A 20,897-nucleotide genomic window follows, 5' to 3' on the forward strand; every position below is an offset into this window, starting at 1 on the left:
AAGGGAGAGTGAGAGAGAGAGGGGGACAGACAGCGGAGAAGGGGCATAGGGGGAGAAAAAGTAGAGATAGGGAGAGAGAAGGGGAAAGAGAGAGATGAAAAGATGTGGGGAGAGAAGAGGAGAGCAAGAGGAGGAGGGGAAGAGTGGGTAGAGAGAGAAAGATAGAGAGAGAGGGAGGGAGTAGAGAGAGGGAGTGAAAGAGAGAGATAGGGAGAGAGAAGGGAAGAGAGAGGGGGAGGACAGAGAGGTAGGGGGAGAAAGAGAGAGAGGGTAGAGAGAGTGAGGAAGAATGGAGGGTGGAGAGGAATAGAAAGACAGAAAAAGGTAGAGAGAGAAGGAGGGGCAATGTAGAGAGAGAGGGGGAGAGAGGGGAGGAGGAGAGGGTAGAGAGATGGAAGGAGAGAGGGGTAGAGAGAGTGAGAAAGAGAGGGAGGGGAGAGTAGAAAGATTGTGGAGAGAGAGAGTAGAGAGAGGGAGTAAGAGTGAGAGAGCGAGAAAGAAAAAAAGAAAGAGGAGGGAGAGGGTAAACAGTGGATAAAGGGAGAGGGGGAAAGTGAGAGAGAGGGGGACAGAGAGTGGAGAAGGGGCAGAGGAGAGAAAGAGTACAGATAGAAGGGGGAAAGAGAGAGAGGGAAAGAGGTGGGGAGAGAAGAGGAGAGCAAGAGGAGGAGGAGAAGAGGGGGGTGAGAGAGAAAGCTGGAGAGAAGTGGACGATGGAAAGGAGGAGAGAGAGTGGGGGAGGGAAAGAGAAAGAGAGTGAGTATGGGGAGAGAGAGGGAAAGAGAGAGGAGGAGGAGACAATAGCGGGGGGGGGGGGGGAGAGATTGGCGGTAGTGGTGAGATCTCTCACCTCCGACCCTCACTGGACTTTCAGCTATTACATTAAGTGAAAATGAAATGAACTAAATGAGACCAATTAACCAGGTAACGCAGGTGCTGGGGCGTGCTGTCTGCATCTGACCCACAGGAAACATCAAGGCCTCCACCAATATGGACGGAGGGGATTACCTGTGTAATAATGCAGAGATCACAAATAAAAAGAAATCATATTTCTTCTATGGTAGAGGGGAGCAGGGACATGGTGGGAAGGGGGGCTCCTAAAAATAGCCCTGGTTTCCTCTTGCAGTGTGTCCCTTCTAGATGCTGAGACTTCCCAAAATAACACCTTCCTGGTGCAGGGACCCATCATGTGTATGAGTGTGCACCCAAATACACCCTGAGCCAGGCCTGCCCGAAATCACCTTCTCCCCATAGCCCTGCACTGACCCAGGGCTACCGAACAGAGGGGATGGGGGGGATCACAATGAGGCCTCTCCGGACAGCTCTCAGCCATGGACCCAGATCAGGATTACACAAGATGCTGATGGAATATAATCATAGTCCTACTATGTGCTCATATTAACACCAAGGCACCAGCAGGACACAACCCAGCACTGAGATATAGCTACACACAAGCATAGAGGCAAGGACAGACAATCTAAGGCTACATTCACACCTTCAGTAGTTGGTCAGTTTTTTACATCACTATTTGTAAGCCAAAATCATCACACTGATGTAAAATACTGACCTAATACTGAATGTGTGAATGTGGCCTAATATATGTAACTATGTAGCCTGTAAAATAGACAAATAACAATGATAATATTAATAAATGGATAATAGAGATATAGATAGATAGATAGATAGATAGATAGATAGATAATAGATAGATAGATTATAGATAGATAGATAGATAGATAATAGATAGATAGATTATAGATAGATAGATAGATAGATAGATAGATAGATATTAGATAGATAGATAGATAGATAGATAATAGATAGATAGATTATAGATAGATAATAGATAGATAGATAGATAGATAGATAATAGATAGATAGATAGATAGATAGATAGATAATAGATAGATAGATAGATAGATAATAGATAGATAGATTATAGATAGATAGATAGATAGATAGATAGATAGATAGATATTAGATAGATGATAGATAGATAGATAGATAGATAGATAGATAGATAGATGATAGATAATAGATAGATAGATAATAGATAGATGATAGATAGATAGATAGATAGATAGATAGATAATAGATAGATAGACAATACATATATAGATAGATAGATAGATAGATAATAGATGGATAGATAGATAGATAGATAGATAGATAGATAGATAGATAGATAGATAGATAGATAGATAGATAAATAGATAGATAGATAAATAGATAGATGGAGATGAGGTCCTCAGTATAGAGCTGAGTTGAGACCTGTCCTTAGGTTTCCTGACCCCGCAGTCCCCCACCTGCCTCACCAGCTTATAAGCCCCCAGCTCTTTTGAATGATAATAGTCTATGGAGGGTCCACTCCTAAGGGGAATCCACCCTCACAGCGGGGGAAAAACACCAGACAAGCCCTGGACAATGGGTCCTATTCATCGTCACCCCTCAGCTCCCGGGGATGAGCAGTAATTACCCCGGGAGGGAAGAGAATGAGGTGGGGGGCACTAAACCTCCCGGCCGTAGGATGCAGCCACCAGCCCTGTGCTCCATTCTGCAGCCACCAAAGAGCCCACGGGCACAGGACTTTCCATAATCCCAGGCAGGTATCTGGGGTGTAGAGGGGTCTAGGTGTGGTCCCTGCACCTCTGGGAGATCTTAAGAAGACAAAACACAGACAAAGAGACAAACAATAAATATTTACAACAAAACTGCTCTTCATTCAGTCAAGAGTCATTAACTGCAGCCAATCAGCACTGAGAGCGCATCACCCTCATTACCGCTGCAATGTGCACATGTAGCAGAGATGGACTGCTATGCAACTTTATCCTTTGTGCATCATAAGAAATCAGGATAGAGATACGGAAATAAATAAACGGAGATGATAGATGAATTAGATAGATAGGTGGATGATAAAATAGATGATAATAGATATGTATGTAATAACATCTAGTTCACTACTATTTTATCGTATAACAGATGTATATATATATATATATATATATATATATATAATTTAAGTAATTTATACACTGTTTTTATTATTCTACATTTATGTTTGTATTAAATAACTATATATATATTTATATATATATATATATATCAAGAGAGCTAACGGAATCTAACACATTACAGAAGTATAAAGATGGATATGTAGATGTTTTGATAGATAAATATGGGATAAATACATAGAGGTGGAAAGATAGAAAGAAAGAGAGAGATAATGTATTCCTTTTAATATAACATCTGTTTATACTATAGTAAACAAATGAAGATATAGAGCTATTAGCTGAGTATAGCTGAGATAGCTGACTATAGCTGCGATATAGATGATACCTAGAGATACTTCACACCTTCCTATGCTGTGTACATATCGATACTCACCTGTATATACAATGTATCTCTATAATATTCACATATCCTGCCTGACAAGTTAGAAGCATGATGACCCCTGTAATATTAGAGCTGCTTGTATTATACTAGGTTCTCTCTCCTTGTGATAAATCGCTTTCTTAGCATTGATGATATGTAGATATTTACACCTGTAGGGATAACTGATGCAAATGCAAATTTAAGGAAAACCCTGCAGGGTAAATGGAGCCTGAGCCTGACAGAGGATCCTGTGACCTGACCTGGACACAGCCTGCGATGCAGCTTCATTATCTGTTATGTGTGCTCTTATCCGGCGACAGAGTTGTATATAGAAGTATGTAACCCAAAGATTTCACATTGTAACGAATTCCTTCATATATAGTATACAGAGCTCCCATGTATCATATAAACCCAACCAACACCGACGTACAACAGAGGAGAAAATAGTGATTTATCAATAATAGGAAGAAAGATAGTTCATCTTTAATATGTCTGATAACAGGAAATAGCGAAGAGAAGATAAAACGAACAACGAAAATAAAATGTCTCTCCACATCTAGAGGACAGCATCTGTTTATGTGCCTATCTGTACCATATTCATATTTTTTCTTTCTTTCTTCATACATTTTTCTCTTTGTATTCATTCTAATCTATTATCTAGCTCTTATCTTTCTTCATAGTCAATTAGTAGTATATTTTAGATATACTATCTATCTATCTATGATCTATCTATTACCTATCTATCTATCTATCCATATGTCCCAGATGTATCTATGTATATCTCTGTATACACATCGTTATACATTTGTAGATATTTCTGATTATAAATCGGTAGAACAACTCACCAACAGATTGAACAGAAATAATAAAAAAAAAAAAAGCACGGAGACCACCTGAAATTACATTTAAAAGGGAACAGGTCTTTTAGGAAGGTGATTATTCCGAGGAAGATGTCCAAAACATATTATACGGTAGAACAGAAAGGAAATCTGGGTTTGAAATAGGGTGATCAGTGTTGATCCGTTGGAGAGGTCACACAATTTTTTTACAGACCTGATTTCATCTATGAATCTGTTTTTTCCTGATATTTTGGGATTTGCACACCTTTTTCCTTTTTGCTAGTGCTGCACTGATATTTCTAATTTTATCTATCTATCATCTATCTATTATCTATCTATCATCTATCTATTATCTATCTATCATCTATCTATCATCTATCTATTATCTATCTATCTATCCATCTCTCTATCTCTATCTATCTATTATCTATCTATCATCTATCTACCATCCATCTATTTGTCTATCTCATTTTGCATCTCTTTCTTTCTCGTTAGTCATCTATTTATCTATGTTTCTAAGTGATCAGTCTCTATTTATGTATTACACATCTTTTTTTTTCTGCCTGGCCATCTATTTCACATCTATCTATCTATCTATTATCTATCTATCTATCTGTCTATCTATCTATCTATCTATCTATCTATCTATCTACTATCTATCTATCTATCTAATTAGTCTGTACACTTGCATTACATTTTGTGATTTATTGCCTCTATGTCACATAAGATTCCCCTTTCTTTATCTAAATTCTTGCAACTTCATCAGCTCCAAATTTGCAACACATATTTATATTCACATACAATGCAACAATCAAGGTTTTATTTACATGATCAGTCTCTTTATATACTATATATGTATACATCATATTTCTCTTTAGATACTTCTGTCACCTATTTATTTAATAGTTAATGTATTGATTTTTGCAGGTAGATATAAAACTGATATAAGACCTAGATAGATAGACAGACAGATAGATAGATAGATAGATAGATAGATAGATAGATAGATAGATAGATAGATAGATAGATTAGACACACAGATAGGTAGATAGATAATAAATAGATGCTAGATAAATAATAGATAGATGATAGATAATAGATAGATAGATAGATAATAGATAGATAGATAGATAGATAGATAGATCTATGCAGATAAACAGTATGTGAACACAAGTGCCTACCTTTCTATACATGATCCAACAGACAAAACCAGGATGAAATTATTTAAATATACATCAAACAGATCCCATAGAGTAGAGTGCTGCTGGTACTGCTGGTGCTATAGCTGGTGTTGCTGGTACTACTGGTGCAGTTGGTGTTGCTGCTGCTGGTGCTGGTGCTGCTGCTGGTGCTGGAAGTTTGTTGCTGTCTTTGTTCAGTCCATCTTTGGAGCAGAAAGAGAACTAAGCAGCTGGATGTTCCCTATAAATCCTCTTGCAAATAATAAATGGATTAATAATAATAAGGTATGGAGTTCTCTCTTTATATAAAAAAAAAAGTGAAACAAACTGCAGCAGTGAGACAAGGCTTGTGATAAGAGGATAATTGAGGCGACACTGGTGTATAATTAGAGGATAATTTATGCTATATCCACTTTTTATTCCACCTCCCAAAATAAACCCAGTCCATAATCATTACACGCAGCAAATTGTTCTCAATTTTCTAGCAGCCATGTGAAGAAAGCAGCGCAGTTAATCACGGCAGATCTCTCTGTATTGCTGATTACAGCTCTAATTGCGCCATTACCACCCCCCTCCCCATAAAAATAACATACCTGTGCGACAAATTCTATTTTTATCATTAACAATGTTGACAATAACATACAATGTGTTGGAATTACAAGGCCCAGAGACCTTCATGGAGGATTCAGGATCTGCTTTCCCTTTTTACAGTAATCAGGATCTGCCAAAACCACTAACCACATGTTCAATTTGCATAGATTTGATGAAATTTTTGCAAGTGGAGTGCAGCTCCTGAGTGCAGAACTGTCACTTTAACGGAGAGATCACTGCCCCCTCCATCCTGGGCTTTCTACCCTATGATCCAGATCAATATCTGATCCAAGCTATTAAATGCACCAAAATAATGCACGGGGGGGGTGAATACATTTGCAAAGGGATTTAAAATTAACTATAAACGTCTGATGATCATTTGTTAATAAGAGAAGGCGTGCAATTGTGGAAAAGACAAGGGGTACTTAAATATAAATAATAGAGGGTTAGCAGATGCATTAATAACCTGCCGCATTGGCCTAGGAGTGATGTAAATTATTATCAAACAGGAGCATATCGGACGAAAAGGCGCAGAATCCTTTACACCCAATGCATGCAGGCAAAATTGCAAAGAAAGAGGAACATGGTTAAAAAATTACCAAAGTTGGAAAACAATGGGTTAATTCTCAGCTGTATTGTACGATGCTCCTGGGTAAATGCAGCAGAGAATTTGAAAAATGAATCAGGGAAGCTGTAGACAAAGGGTTAATTATAATGATGATGATGATGATGATAATAGATAGATAGATAGATAGATAGATAGATAGATAGATAGATAGATAGATAGATAGATAGATAGATATGGCACCCACCCCCACCCCAATATGAAATATAGTGCTTTGCTTTGTACATCTCACCCCTAATTCTCTCCTCTGTATGTAGGTGATACTGCAGTACTGTGATAATGTAGGTATGCTGCAGTATATATGTGCCACCTGATGTAGACTGCAGTATATATGTGCCCCCCATCATGGTATAGGAAGAGGGAGCAGTCAGCGTTTATAAAAACCTCTGTATGTGGCTCATCGCTGTCCACTAATAAGTATGTGCCCCCTCCTCCTATATATATAGAGGCTGCAGTCTGTGTGAATGTGACTCAGTGTTGTACAATTTCCCCTGCAAAATGCAATAAGTATATGTTTCCCAGCCCCTACATAGGAAGAGGCTGCAGCCTGTGTGTGACTCGGTGCTGTACATTATGTATGCCCCCCTGTATGTGACTCGGTGCTGTACAATATATATGCTCCCCCAGTATATGTCTCGGTGCTGTACATTATGTATGCTCCCCTGTATGTGACTCGGTGCTGTACATTATGTATGCTCCCCTGTATGTGACTCGGTGCTGTACATTATGTATGCTCCCAGCCTGTGTCTGTGACTCGGTGCTGTACATTATGTATGCTCCCCTGTATGTGACTCGGTGCTGTACATTATGTATGCTCCCCTGTATGTGACCCGGTGCTGTACATTATGTATGCTCCCCTGTATGTGACTCGGTGCTGTACATTATGTATGCTCCCCTGTATGTGACTCGGTGCTATACAGTATGTATGCTCCACTGTATGTGACTCGGTGCTATACAGTATGTATGCTCCACTGTATGTGACTCGGTGCTGTACAGTGTGTATGCTCACAGCCTGTGTGGGTGACTCGGTGCTGTACACTATGTATGCCCCCTGTATATTACTCAGTGCTGTACAGTATGTATGCTCCCCCTGTACATAACTCGGTGCTGTACACTATGTATGCTCCCAGCCTGTGTGTGTGACTCGGTGCTGTGCACTGTGTATGCTCCCAGCCTGTGTGTGACTCGGTGCTGTGCACTGTGTATGCTCCCAGCCTGTGTGTGTGACTCGGTGCTGTACACTGTGTATGCTCCCAGCCTGTGTGTGACTCGGTGCTGTGCACTGTGTATGCTCCCAGCCTGTGTGTGACTCGGTGCTGTACACTGTGTATGCTCCCTGCCTGTGTGTGACTCGGTGCTGTACACTGTGTATGCTCCCAGCCTGTGTGTGACTCGGTGCTGTACAATGTGTATGCTCCCAGCCTGTGTGTGACTCGGTGCTGTACACTGTGTATGCTCCCTGCCTGTGTGTGACTCGGTGCTGTACACTGTGTATGCTCCCAGCCTGTGTGTGTGACTCGGTGCTGTACAATGTGTATGCTCCCAGCCTGTGTGTGACACGGTGCTGTACACTGTGTATGCTCCCAGCCTGTGTGTGACTCGGTGCTGTGCACTGTGTATGCTCCCAGCCTGTGTGTGACTCGGTGCTGTACACTGTGTATGCTCCCAGCCTGTGTGTGACTCGGTGCTGTACACTGTGTATGCTCCCTGCCTGTGTGTGACTCGGTGCTGTGCACTGTGTATGCTCCCAGCCTGTGTGTGTGACTCGGTGCTGTGCACTGTGTATGCTCCCAGCCTGTGTGTGACTCGGTGCTGTGCACTGTGTATGCTCCCTGCCTGTGTATGACTCGGTGCTGTGCACTGTGTATGCTCCCAGCCTGTGTGTGTGACTCGGTGCTGTGCACTGTGTATGCTCCCAGCCTGTGTGTGTGACTCGGTGCTGTACACTGTGTATGCACCCTGCCTGTGTGTGTGACTCGGTGCTGTGCACTGTGCATGCTCCCAGTCTGTGTGTGTGACTCGGTGCTGTGCACTGTGTATGCTCCCAGTCTGTGTGTGTGACTCGGTGCTGTACACTGTGTATGCTCCCTGCCTGTGTGTGTGACTCGGTGCTGTGCACTGTGCATGCTCCCAGTCTGTGTGTGTGACTCGGTGCTGTGCACTGTGCATGCTCCCAGTCTGTGTGTGTGACTCGGTGCTGTGCACTGTGCATGCTCCCAGTCTGTGTGTGTCTCGGTGCTGTGCACTGTGTATGCTCCCAGTCTGTGTGTGTGACTCGGTGCTGTGCACTGTGCATGCTCCCAGCCTGTGTGTGTGACTCGGTGCTGTGCACTGTGTATGCTCCCTGCCTGTGTGTGACTCGGTGCTGTGCACTGTGTATGCTCCCTGCCTGTGTGTGACTCGGTGCTGTGCACTGTGTATGCTCCCTGCCTGTGTGTGTGACTCGGTGCTGTGCACTGTGTATGCTCCCAGCCTGTGTGTGACTCGGTGCTGTGCACTGTGTATGCTCCCTGCCTGTGTGTGACTCGGTGCTGTGCACTGTGTATGCTCCCAGCCTGTGTGTGTGACTCGGTGCTGTGCACTGTGCATGCTCCCTGCCTGTGTGTGACTCGGTGCTGTGCACTGTGTATGCTCCCTGCCTGTGTGTGACTCGGTGCTGTGCACTGTGTATGCTCCCTGCCTGTGTGTGACTCGGTGCTGTGCACTGTGTATGCTCCCTGCCTGTGTGTGTGACTCGGTGCTGTGCACTGTGTATGCTCCCTGCCTGTGTGTGACTCGGTGCTGTGCACTGTGCAGCCCTCCTGCAGGATGTGTAAGGAGAGCTGAGTCTCAGAAAGGTGGGCTCAGGCTCATGCTCAGGCACAAAAAAAAAGCCAGTAGGAGCAGAGGGATTGTGACGTCGGGGGTTGACTGACCAATCGGGAGGCGCTGCCCTTTGGAGACAAACCATTCTACTTGTCTAAGTCTAAAAGCAGAAGCTGAACTTTAACAGAATCCACCTTAAATCTGTGCACCCACTGCACAACCCAAACAATGGGAATTAAGGGGGGATAACATCATCATCATTATCATCATCATCATCACCAACAACAACAACAAGGGGAGAAGCTGCTGCACGACTACTGCACCCTCCATCCTCCCATCCCTCCATCCATCCTGCAGGCCTGGCTGTCAGTGCAGCAGGAAGGGGGATTGCACTAAGTATAGGGTAGGTGGCCTCTCAGGGGTGGGAGGGGGTAGGTTGCCTTCAATCACAAAGTTTGATGATGACCATGACTACGATGGCTGAAGGCTTGGAAGCTCAGGACTCATCCAAGTCTGCCTTTATGGAGTTTGGTCAGCAGCAGAGCTCCCACTCACAGCAGAGCTCCCCGGGCATGGCTGCCAGTCATTACCCCCTGCACTGTCTGCACTCCGGCTCCCACCCACATCACCACCACCATCACCACCAGCACGACAGCTCGTCCTACCCGGGCAGCAACTCTCAGTACAACCGCTCCCTGGCAGCAGCAGCAGCAGCCTACCCCTACATGAGCCAGCACAGCCCCTACCTGCAGTCCTACAACAGCAGCAGCTCCAGCAGCACCGCCACCCAGACCCGCACCGAGGAACCAGGTGAGGCCAAAACCCAACCCCCTCCTGCTCATCCACCCTGCATGCCATGCACAATGCACCCTGCCACCTGGCGCAATGCAACATAAAAAAAAACACAGATGTGCCATGCACAATGCACCCCATCTATGCAACATAAAAAACAGCTATGCCATGCACAATACACCCCATCTATGCAACATAAAAAAACAGCTATGCCATGCACAATACACCCCATCTATGCAACATAAAAAAACAGCTATGCCATGCACAATACACCCCATCTATGCAACATCAAAACCCACTATGTCATGCACAATGCCACCCCTGACACATGGCGCAATGCAACATCAAAAAACAACTGTGCCAAGGATCGTGTGCCACCATGCACCATGCATCGTTCACATCCCTCCATGCCATGAACGCTACCTCAATGCCTCATTCATATCCCTCCATGCCATGCACCTCTTGGCAGAATGTATCATTATTGTGCCTCTGTACCATGCACCATGCCCTTTTAATACCCGGGCAAAATTGCTCACTAAATAAAAATGCTTGGCACAACTCATAGCTGGCACATATATACTATATATATACACACATCATATGGTAGATTTCCATTGCACACACAGAGCTCCTTCCATTGTCTTTCCTTCTTGTCTCTGAATATTCTCTGTGTTATTACATCTCCTGTGCAGATATTCCCTGGATGCGGTGATTTCCTCTGCAGCTTTTATTTATGCTTTTGCTTATTGTAAATATTTATGATTTCATTTGTATCAATGATTAGGAATTAAGAACTGGCTGATCTACACTGATCTGCGTATTTTCTGCGTATTTTCTGACCGGCGGTATTTAGCGCCGCGCAGGATATTTGCCTTCAGATTTACAGAAAATAAAAGTGACAATGTAGGAAGATGATTTATGGCTCATCCCTGAATCTAGGAGGAGAAAGGGCCTCTCCTGCATTGTGTGCAGTGCTGTAATGTCATTTATAATGTACTGCTGTTATTTATCGCCACTGGCGATCTGACATCCGCAGCATTACATAAACTAAGAGGAAAGACTGGCCGCCAGTCACACCTGTGCGCTACCGAATACATAGATATATCCAGGTGTAATTATCTATTACCTGTCTATCTATTATCTATCTATTTACATATATCTACATATTAACTATTAGATAGATAATAGATAGATAATAGAGATATATGAATAATATAAATAGATAGATAATAGAGATATATAGATAACAGAGATATATAGATAGATAGATAGATAGATATGCAATAGATAAATACATTAAAAAATATGCCTGCTACTTTAAAACGCTGCATTAAAATATATACAGTATAAGAAGCACTCATAGGCTCAATTTCTTTTTTTTTATCTTATGTTTAAATGCACTCCTTATCATTTACATTTATGTTATAATATATATACTATATTTTTTATTATTTTCTTCATTTTTCACTGTTCCTCTATGTACTACATGAGTATGTATTTTATTAATTATGCTATGTATTATGTTAGTATGTATTATATCAATTAAACTATTTATCCTCCCTTTACACCATATCATGCACATGTCTGACTTTTCTAATATATATATATATATATATATATATATATATATATATATATATATATATATAATCCAGGAATTTGTTGCACTGTTTGAGAAAGGCTCCATAGAGAGAGCTGAACCGTAGCTGGTGTTGGTGAACAGATGATACTTACTTTTTCACCATTTTGGATGTGCTGTTTCTTTTTTTGTGTATGTGTGTGTATGTATATATGTATATATATATATATATATATATATATATATATATATATTCGTGATTCTCGGGCCTGGCACCTCCATTTTGTCAACTGATGATTTGATTTTAAGTTATATGACTGAAAAGATCCAAGTGAAATCATCAATTGTTCCCCCTCTGTGGGCAGTAAATTGGTGACATAAAGTCAATTAGCCGTGTAAAAACCTTGTTGGCTGCACAGATTTAAGAGAATCTGATATAAGGCAAACCAAAAAAAATAAAAGTGCCAAGATATAGAGGGAGCCGACAACAGGGGCGTGGGAGGGTCTTGTGTGCTGGTACTTGTGGTTCTACTGCATAAATGACACCCAACAGGATATCTCAAGTCACTGATCCTTATCTGCTTTGGGTTTTTCTATGTATTCCTGTTATTTTTGTGTTACCAGTGCTGATCCTGATTTATATTAGATCTGATTATCATGATGATGAGTATGTGTCGTATTGCATTGTCAATTATAATTGTTAATAATTTATTAGTATTTAATATTATTATATTGTAATTCTCTTTTTGAGATATATATATATATATATATACACAAATATACATATATATACATGCACATGTATGTACTATGTATGTATATATATATATATATATATATATATATATATATTACTTTTATTGCATTGTCTTGTATTATCTTAATGTTATCATAATACAGTGTATCAGAGTGATTACATCCCCTATAAATCAGTAGTAGTGGTAATCGTTGGAGCATTTCTTGTGTATGTTGTACATTAGTGCTATGTTGTTATTAATACTATTATAAGTTGTATTAATCCAAAATTCTATTATGTATGAATATCGTACATTTTTTCAAATGTATGAAATATATTTTTATTATTATTATTATTATCATCAATTTGAACATAACGTCTATTGTTGTAGTTGTTACTGTCATGCACTGATAATTATTTTATATAATCACAGTAATCAAAATGATATTATTTTACACTATAACCTATTAATATAATATCCATATTATTATTTATCATATAGTTGATCAACAGAAAACAACAGTCATTGAAAATGGGGAAATCAGGTTTAATGGCAAAGGGAAAAAAATAAGGAAACCTCGGACAATATACTCCAGTCTTCAGCTTCAGGCTCTAAATCATCGATTCCAGCAAACACAATACCTGGCACTTCCAGAGAGGGCAGAGCTGGCTGCTTCCTTAGGCCTAACACAGACACAGGTAATAATAACCGTCTTCATCTTTATCATAAGCCTAATTTTTGGGGTGCAGGTTGAAGGGAAAAGACAATGGATTGATAGATAGATGATAGATAGATAGATAGATAGATAGATAGATAGATAGATAGATAGATAGATAGATAGATGCTGTACACTAGATCTCTGCAGACAGCTCCTTTGCTGTAAATCAGATTTTGGATTGTGTAGACCAATCATTTGCAAAGAGCTTTGATCATAACAAAAACATTTGCACAATGAGCTGCCACAAAAAAAAAAAAACAATGTGGACTACAAATGAGAGGATGCTAATGTACACTTTACAATATCATATACTGTTAACCTTCTCATTCCTGACAGACAGGGAATAATCTGCAGCTATATTCTACCTTATATGACACATTGTTACAAAAGGCACCAAAGATGTAGCAGAGTTCAGACTATCAACTGTGTCTTTTGTGCATCCAGAGTTAACATAATTAATCCAGATGACTTCATAGGAATAGTTATGTCATGTTCTTGTTTTATCCTACAATATACACATATAAAATAGATAAAAAGATAGATGATAGATAATAGATAGATAGATGATAGATAGATAGATAGATAGATAGATCGATAGATAGATAGATAATAGATAGATAGATAGATAGATAGATAGATAGATAGATAGGTGAATAGATATATAATATATAGGAAATAGAGCAGCACCAAGACTATAGGGGTGCAAAGCCTTCCTGGCAACTATCAAACCATCCAAACAAGAAAATCAACTGGGGGCAGCACACCAAAAATGAGTGGGAAAAAGTGCTTATTTAAGGGCCCATTGTGGCAACATTTCGGTCGAAGTGTGTGCACCTTTCATTCATTAGATTGATTTATAGAAGGTAAATATGATGGAGATTGATGATAGTTGATAAATATGGAATAGATAGTTAGATAGATAATGGAAATAGTTAAATTTAAACTAGATAGGTAATAGACAATTATTAATTTTGATATTACTAATATATGGACTTAGGACTATCAATCCCATACAGTAAAATGCCTATATTTATTCTATTATTTTTCCCTTTTATATATTTTTTTATGAGCCAAATATTACAACATTTATATTGTTATAATAGTAGAATATACTAATATTAATACAAATCGTGTTATAATACCTAGTCAAACTTAAATTGTCATTGTGGGGAGAATATATCATTAAAAAAATTTTTTATTATTATTATTATTATTATTATATCCTGCAGTGATACACCAGACAGTTATGCCTGGTTATATCTCCACTATTTATTTTCTAACACAAGATCATTTTTGTGGTTTCAGGTAAAGATCTGGTTCCAGAATAAGCGTTCAAAGTACAAGAAGCTGCTGAAACAAGGTGGCAACCCCCTTGAAAGTGACCCCATTCCCGTTTCAGCTGCCCTCTCCCCCAGGTCTCCAGCTATTCCCCCTGTCTGGGACGTTTCAGGCTCTGCAAAAGGTGTGAACATGCCCACAAACAGCTACATGCCTGGGTATTCTCACTGGTATTCCTCCCCACACCAAGACACAATGCAGAGGTCGCAGATGATGTGAAATTTCCAACCTTGCGACATATGGATAAACTATTGTGGATGAAATTCCCCGTTTTTTTTTTTCTTGTTTTGCCAAATGAGAGGAACTGGGAGACCTTGTAGGAGGAAAGTCCACTTATAAGAAACCTCAAAACACACATGACTTGAAGACCTTCATCCTGGAGTCCACATGTCCTCCAATTATTTTGGGAAAAATTCCCCAGGACTTAAAAGGATGTAAAATATTCCTAGGAATGAAAGGACAGGGCCGCATTGCACAAGCAGCCAGCACACTCCAGCAAACCTCCTCAGCATTGGGATGAGTGGGCCAGACAGCAGAGACATTTCACGGTGCGTCTTTTGTGAAGAGCAGGCGACAAACCACTGTTTTCTACGTAGACTGTGAATGGCGCAGGTTCTAGGCCTAGTGACAGGACTTCTTCGTTAATTACAGGGACATTTATAATGATGAAATGTATGTATATATTGTTGAATTTTAGTTGTATATACTTTATATGTCATTGTCTTTCATAAATGGAGAACAAAAAAAAAAAAAAAAGAAACAACAACATCCATTCCTGAATTCCTGAATTTGTGTGAGTCTCTTATCTGCTGCATTATTGACTAAGGGAAAAGGCGCAGGGATGCGCACCCAAAACTGAGGTTATATTGGCGCAGTCCAGCACAAATGAGATGTATGAGTTTCTCTTCTTATATATACATGTATAGAGAGAGAGAGAGAGAGAGAGAGAGAGAGAGAGAGAGAGAGAGAGAGAGAGAGAGAGAGACAGTAACATTTGCGCATAAATGTCGCACATGCACAAAATGGGCAATTCTGCACCATAAAAATGTAAACCATATGCTGGTACACGTAGCACATTAGCAGTTTATATGATAGGTGCAGGTTGCTCTATATTCTCTCTCTTTGGGTATGTATACAATTCTGGATAATTCTGGAGAGGGTCTACTATAACAATTTGTGTAAATAGAGACCCCCTCAGCACTGAGTCCTTATATAATTGTAGTGAGCAGATCAGGTGCAGGTTTGCTGGTCATTGTTGTTCTTGAACAGAATGTACCATGCAGTAGTAACACTAGAGAGCACAGGAATAGCGTGCAATCATGCGCAAATTATCCAGTTTGGAGCAATTTTGCACCCAATCATTGGTACACAATATCAAATTCATCTTTTCCAGGTGAGGTAAGTTACCTCATCTATACCTATGGATATTTGCTAGTGGTTGTTCACAGAAATAATGTAAGATGCACGTTACCATTAGTTGAGCTGGAGTAGTGTGCAAACATGCGCAATTTATCCAGTTTTGAGCAGTTTTACACTCAACTAATTGATACAATTTAGAAAGGTGCAGTATGTTACCTGCTTCATTTTACTTTGTTTAGAATTGCTGGTTGTAGTAGTTCTTTTAAATAATCTAAGATGCAAGTAGGCATTAGTTGGGATGCAATACTGTGCACTTCTTGTGCAATTTATCCGGTTTTGAGCAATTTTACACTTTACCATTGGTACAATATGGAAAGGTATTCTTATAGGTGCAATATGTTACCTGCTTCATTTTACTTTCTTTAGAATTTCTGGTTGTAGTAGTTCTTTTAAATAATGTAAAATGCAAGTGAGCTTTAGACGGGCTGGAGGAGCGCACTCATGCGGAATCTGTCCAGTTTTGATCAAATTTTCACTTTATCCTTGGTACGTAATAGAAATGTATTTTTCTTATAGGTGTAGTATGTTGCTTGCTCCATCTATCTCTATTTGGTTGTTGCTGTTCATTGAAATAATGTGCAATGCATGTGAGAACTAGTTTTGGACTGGAATAGCTGCACTCATGCGCAATTTATCCAGTTTGGAGCAATTATAGACTCAAGCATTGATACAATACAGAAATGTATTCTTATAGGTGCAGTATGTTGGCTGCTTAATCTTACTTTCTTTAGAATTGCTGGTTGTAGTTGTTATTTGAAATAATGTAATATGCAAGCGAGCATTAGTTGGGCTGGAGTAGAGTGCATTTCGTGCCCAATTTATCCAGCTTTCATCAATTTTACACTTAATCATTGGGACGTTATTGAAACGTATTTTTCTCATAGGTGCAGTAAGTTGCTTCCTCCATCTATCTCTTTTTAGTATTGCTGGTTCTTGACGTTCATTGATATAATGTGCAGTGCATTAGAGAACTAGTTGAGACTGGAATAGCGCACACTCATGCGCAATTCATCCAGTTTGGAGCAATTTGAGTCAACAATTGATACAGTGTATAAATGTAGTCTTATAAGTGCAACATCTTGCCTGCTTAATTCTACTTTCATAAGAATTGCTGGTTGTAGTAGTTCTTTGAAATAACGAAAAATACAAGTTGAGCATTCATTGGGCTGCGGTAGAGCGCACTCATGCGCAATTTATCCAGTTTGGAGCAATTTTTCGAACATCAATCATTACATTGTAGAAAGTGATTCTCCCATTGGTGCAGTGTGTTTTATTTTTATATACTGCAGTATCTATTGAGATCAATAATGAGGGTTATTCTCTACTATAAGTAGATTAGAAATACACAACGAGTGATTGGACTAGGAGGATTCTCCAATATCAAAGTGGGGGGTGGGGTGACAAGAGTTGCACTCACTCATGCGCAATTCATCAAACATTGCACTATTTGCTTCCATTAGTACTATGTGACCTTTACTATAGGTGTAAGTTGCTTTGTGTTCTGCAGTCTGCCAAAATGCATATCGACTGTTCACATAACCTTCATGTGCATCGATGACAGAAATTGCGCACAATCATGCGCAATGTAGCGCACACTATTGCACCCTATGCTGGTATTTGTAGTGAGTAACTCTATAGTAGAAACCTGCTTTTTCTCATCTTTCTCTCCCTAGAAATGAAAACTGCATTGTCAATAAAAGCAGTTTCGTCATTCTAGCCAGGAGCCACATGCTGGGAGAATTAATGGCGCAGACCTGGGCATCCTTCAAATTGTGAACCTTGAAACCACCGAGCCATTTATCAAGAGTCAATAGAGAGTTCGATATAATGACAGCTACATGCAGCAGTGCAAGAAAAGGACAGTCACTATAATTAAGCACAAAGGAAAGATTACTTACCCATATACAGGGGGCTGTATTGTATGTGAGTGTGGTGCTGTTGTTGTAAGTCCCAGTCTCCAGAATGGCGCAGAACCGATCAGTCTTGTCATTTTCTAGGTCTTGTATTGTTACATTATAGTAAAGTGGTGGCTTTTCTTTCCCCCCTTCCCACTGTGCATCTCTGGGTCTCCATCTCCCCAGGATCATGGCTGAACAAAGCCTCCAGCTGCAATCCCCATCCAGTGTGAAACACACATTGGGGACAATTTAACGTTTTATCCACAAGAACAGGGATTTTTTTTTCTCTCCATTCTCTTAAATGCAGCCATAATTAGAGTAATTTTTCATGTAGCCTGCTGATTACAGCGTTTTTACCGTCAAAGATAATTACCTGTAATTTTCTCCCACTTTTAATACTAAAAAGCCATCTTTATTTAGATACAGGAACAGGAAAAAAGGGAAACAAAAGATGGAAATTATTCTGTTATTCATATACAAATTGCAGAGATGGGGGCACCTAAAATTGAGAATTAAGGCAAATTATAATAGAATGGAGAAGAGGATTCAGGGCTGCAGCTGCTGGGACACAATGGATGGAGAATTCAGTTTATATGGGAAAACTGCATGAACCCCCATCCCAAAATTGTTCACACAATGCCCTGCGCCTGGTCAGTGCGACGAGATCAATGTAAAATCGGTCATAAATGCATTGCATAAAGAGTTGGATATTGGTTCTCTCTCTCTCTCTTTCCCTCTCCATCTATTATCTATCTATCTAATATCTATCTATCTACAATAAACGAACAAGTTTTTTTCCACTTATACACGATAAAATATCTAAATTCTCATCTGTTGTAGCAATACATTTATTAGACTTCCAGATTAACTATGAATATTAGGTGAGGCTGTGGAAGCTGATACATTTAGTATGACACTGTGACAGTCTAATTCATGAGACAGCGTCACCTATAGGCAGCTCCTACACTGGCAGATAAACGTAATTGTTGTCTTAGATTGATAGATAGATAACCAGATAGATAGGTAGATAGATAGATAGATAGATAGATAGATAGATAGATAGATAGATAATAGATAGATAGATAATAGATAGATAGATAGATAGATAGATAGATAGATAGATAGATAGATTAGATGAAATCATGTCTATAATAAAATAGTGTAACCTTTCCAAAAGATCAGCACTGATCAACCTAGTTAACGCCCGGATTTCCTTTCTGTTCTACCATATATATTTGGGCAATCTTCCTTGTAGTAATCACCTTCCTAAAATACCACTTCCCTTTTAAATGTAATTTCAGATGGTCTCTTCCATTTTTTTCTTAATCTCTGTTCAATTTGTATCACACTTGGCTCTGCCAATTTATCATCACAAATATCTACAAATATATGACAATATGTATACAGAGATATAAATAGATACATCTGGGACATATGGATAGATAGATAGATCGAGAAGGATAGATTAGATAGATAGATAATAGATAGATAGATAGATCGAGAAGGATAGATTAGATAGATAGATAATAGATAGATAGATAGATAGATAATAGATGATAAATAGAATATACATATATATACGACAGACAGATCAATAGATAGATGCTAGATATATAGATATTTATATATATATATATTAGGATAGATGATAGACAGATAGATAATAGATAGATAGATGCATGATAGATAATAGATCGATAATAGATAGATAGATGATAGATACATGACAGATAGATAGATAGATACATGATAGATAGATGATAGATAATAGATAGATAGTTAATAGATGATAGATAATAGATATATGATAGATACATGACAGATAGATAATATATAGATAATAGATAGATGATAGATATATGATAGATAGATAGATAGATAATAGATAGATAGATGATGGATACATGATAGATAGATAGATAGATAGATAGATAGATAGATAGATAATAGATAGATAGATAGATGATAGATAATAGATAGATAGATAGATAGATAGATAGATAGATAGATAGATAGATAGATAGATGATAGATATCTTCTACATTATTTCAAGCTCCTCGCATGTCATTGTGTCTTACTAGTGACCCTGACAATGTGACGCCCATCTCAGGCAGTAAAGACATATAGAATAAATCCCACAGAACATTCTACCAGGGGGCTTCTGTCACAGGAGACAGGGGCATCTCTGGTGCAGGGATCTGGCGCAGTGCTCTTCCTATGGCTCCCAGCAGACAATAGCGCTGACAGCACCAGGCCAAGGACAGAGCAGATGGAATAAAGTAGAAGACTTACCCGGTCCTGGAAGTCCTGCCCCAGTCCCAGGTCCTGCAGGCTGCAGAGCTGTGCAGAGTATGTGAGGCAGGAGAAGCAGCAGCTATCTGTGGATTCTTGGTTGAATGAGCACATCCAGGTGTGAAATTGTTTGCACACCCCAGCACCTCTTATATTGCCAGCAAAATTAGCTGTTATTACTGTCACTGTTTAGTGATGGTTAGCTTGATAAAAAAAAATAACTGCTGTAATCAAGACCTGGTGCATCTTTGCAAATTACAGATAATTGTAAACGTCCAGATTATGATAATAGCATCCTAATCCAGCCCTGCAATATAATTATTACACTGTGCTGCAGCTCACACTGGCCACTAGGGCTAATTCAACCATTATTTACTGCACTGCCAGCCTGGGTCTGAGAGGGAAATGGACAATTGTCATTTTACACTGGGCACTCAATGTGGAATAGTTTAGGGAGTAAAAGTGGATTGTGGACTGAGAAGGAGAAAGATCAAGGACAAAAGAGAACGATCAATATGCAGAAGTACACAAGTACAGGGAGAGAAGGAAAAAGAGAGAAGAGAGAGAAAAGGAGAGAAAACAGAAACAGAAGGAAGAGGGAGGCTAGAGGCAGAATGAGAGAGAGCAAAGAAATAAATGGAGAGAAATAAAGACAAAAAAAGGAGGAGGGTGAAAGAAAGAACTAGATGGGAAGAGAGACAGAGAAAGATA

At 39.6% G+C, this 20,897-nt stretch overlaps 1 protein-coding gene and 1 long non-coding RNA gene across 3 annotated transcripts in view; one reads left to right on the top strand and one right to left on the bottom strand.

The window, feature by feature from the left end:
* LOC141264908 (uncharacterized) overlaps positions 1-20,347 on the bottom strand; it is a 76,144-nt gene extending 55,797 nt beyond the window's left edge. Inside the window, exons 1-3 of one of the 2 annotated variants that reach the window (XR_012320023.1) lie at positions 20,187-20,347; positions 17,895-18,304; positions 5,393-5,644 (exon numbers count right to left, since the gene is read on the bottom strand). This is a non-coding gene — a long non-coding RNA (uncharacterized lncRNA). Of the gene's footprint in view, positions 1-5,392; positions 5,920-17,894; positions 18,305-20,186 lie in introns of those variants that run through there. The other variant, XR_012320022.1, reaches the window with a different exon arrangement.
* DLX6 (distal-less homeobox 6) lies at positions 9,539-15,828 on the top strand. Its single transcript, XM_073676473.1, has 3 exons — positions 9,539-10,223; positions 13,023-13,219; positions 14,545-15,828. Exons 1-3 carry the CDS (start codon positions 9,872-9,874, stop codon positions 14,794-14,796), a joined length of 801 nt encoding a protein of 266 aa, XP_073532574.1. The 5' UTR covers positions 9,539-9,871; the 3' UTR covers positions 14,797-15,828.
* Positions 20,348-20,897: the final 550 nt, after the last annotated feature.

The sequence above is a fragment of the Phyllobates terribilis genome, unplaced genomic scaffold (genome assembly GCF_046119375.1).
Source record: "Phyllobates terribilis strain yellow unplaced genomic scaffold, ASM4611937v1 Scaffold_4__5_contigs__length_816908805, whole genome shotgun sequence".
NCBI classification, from domain to species: domain Eukaryota; kingdom Metazoa; phylum Chordata; class Amphibia; order Anura; family Dendrobatidae; genus Phyllobates; species Phyllobates terribilis.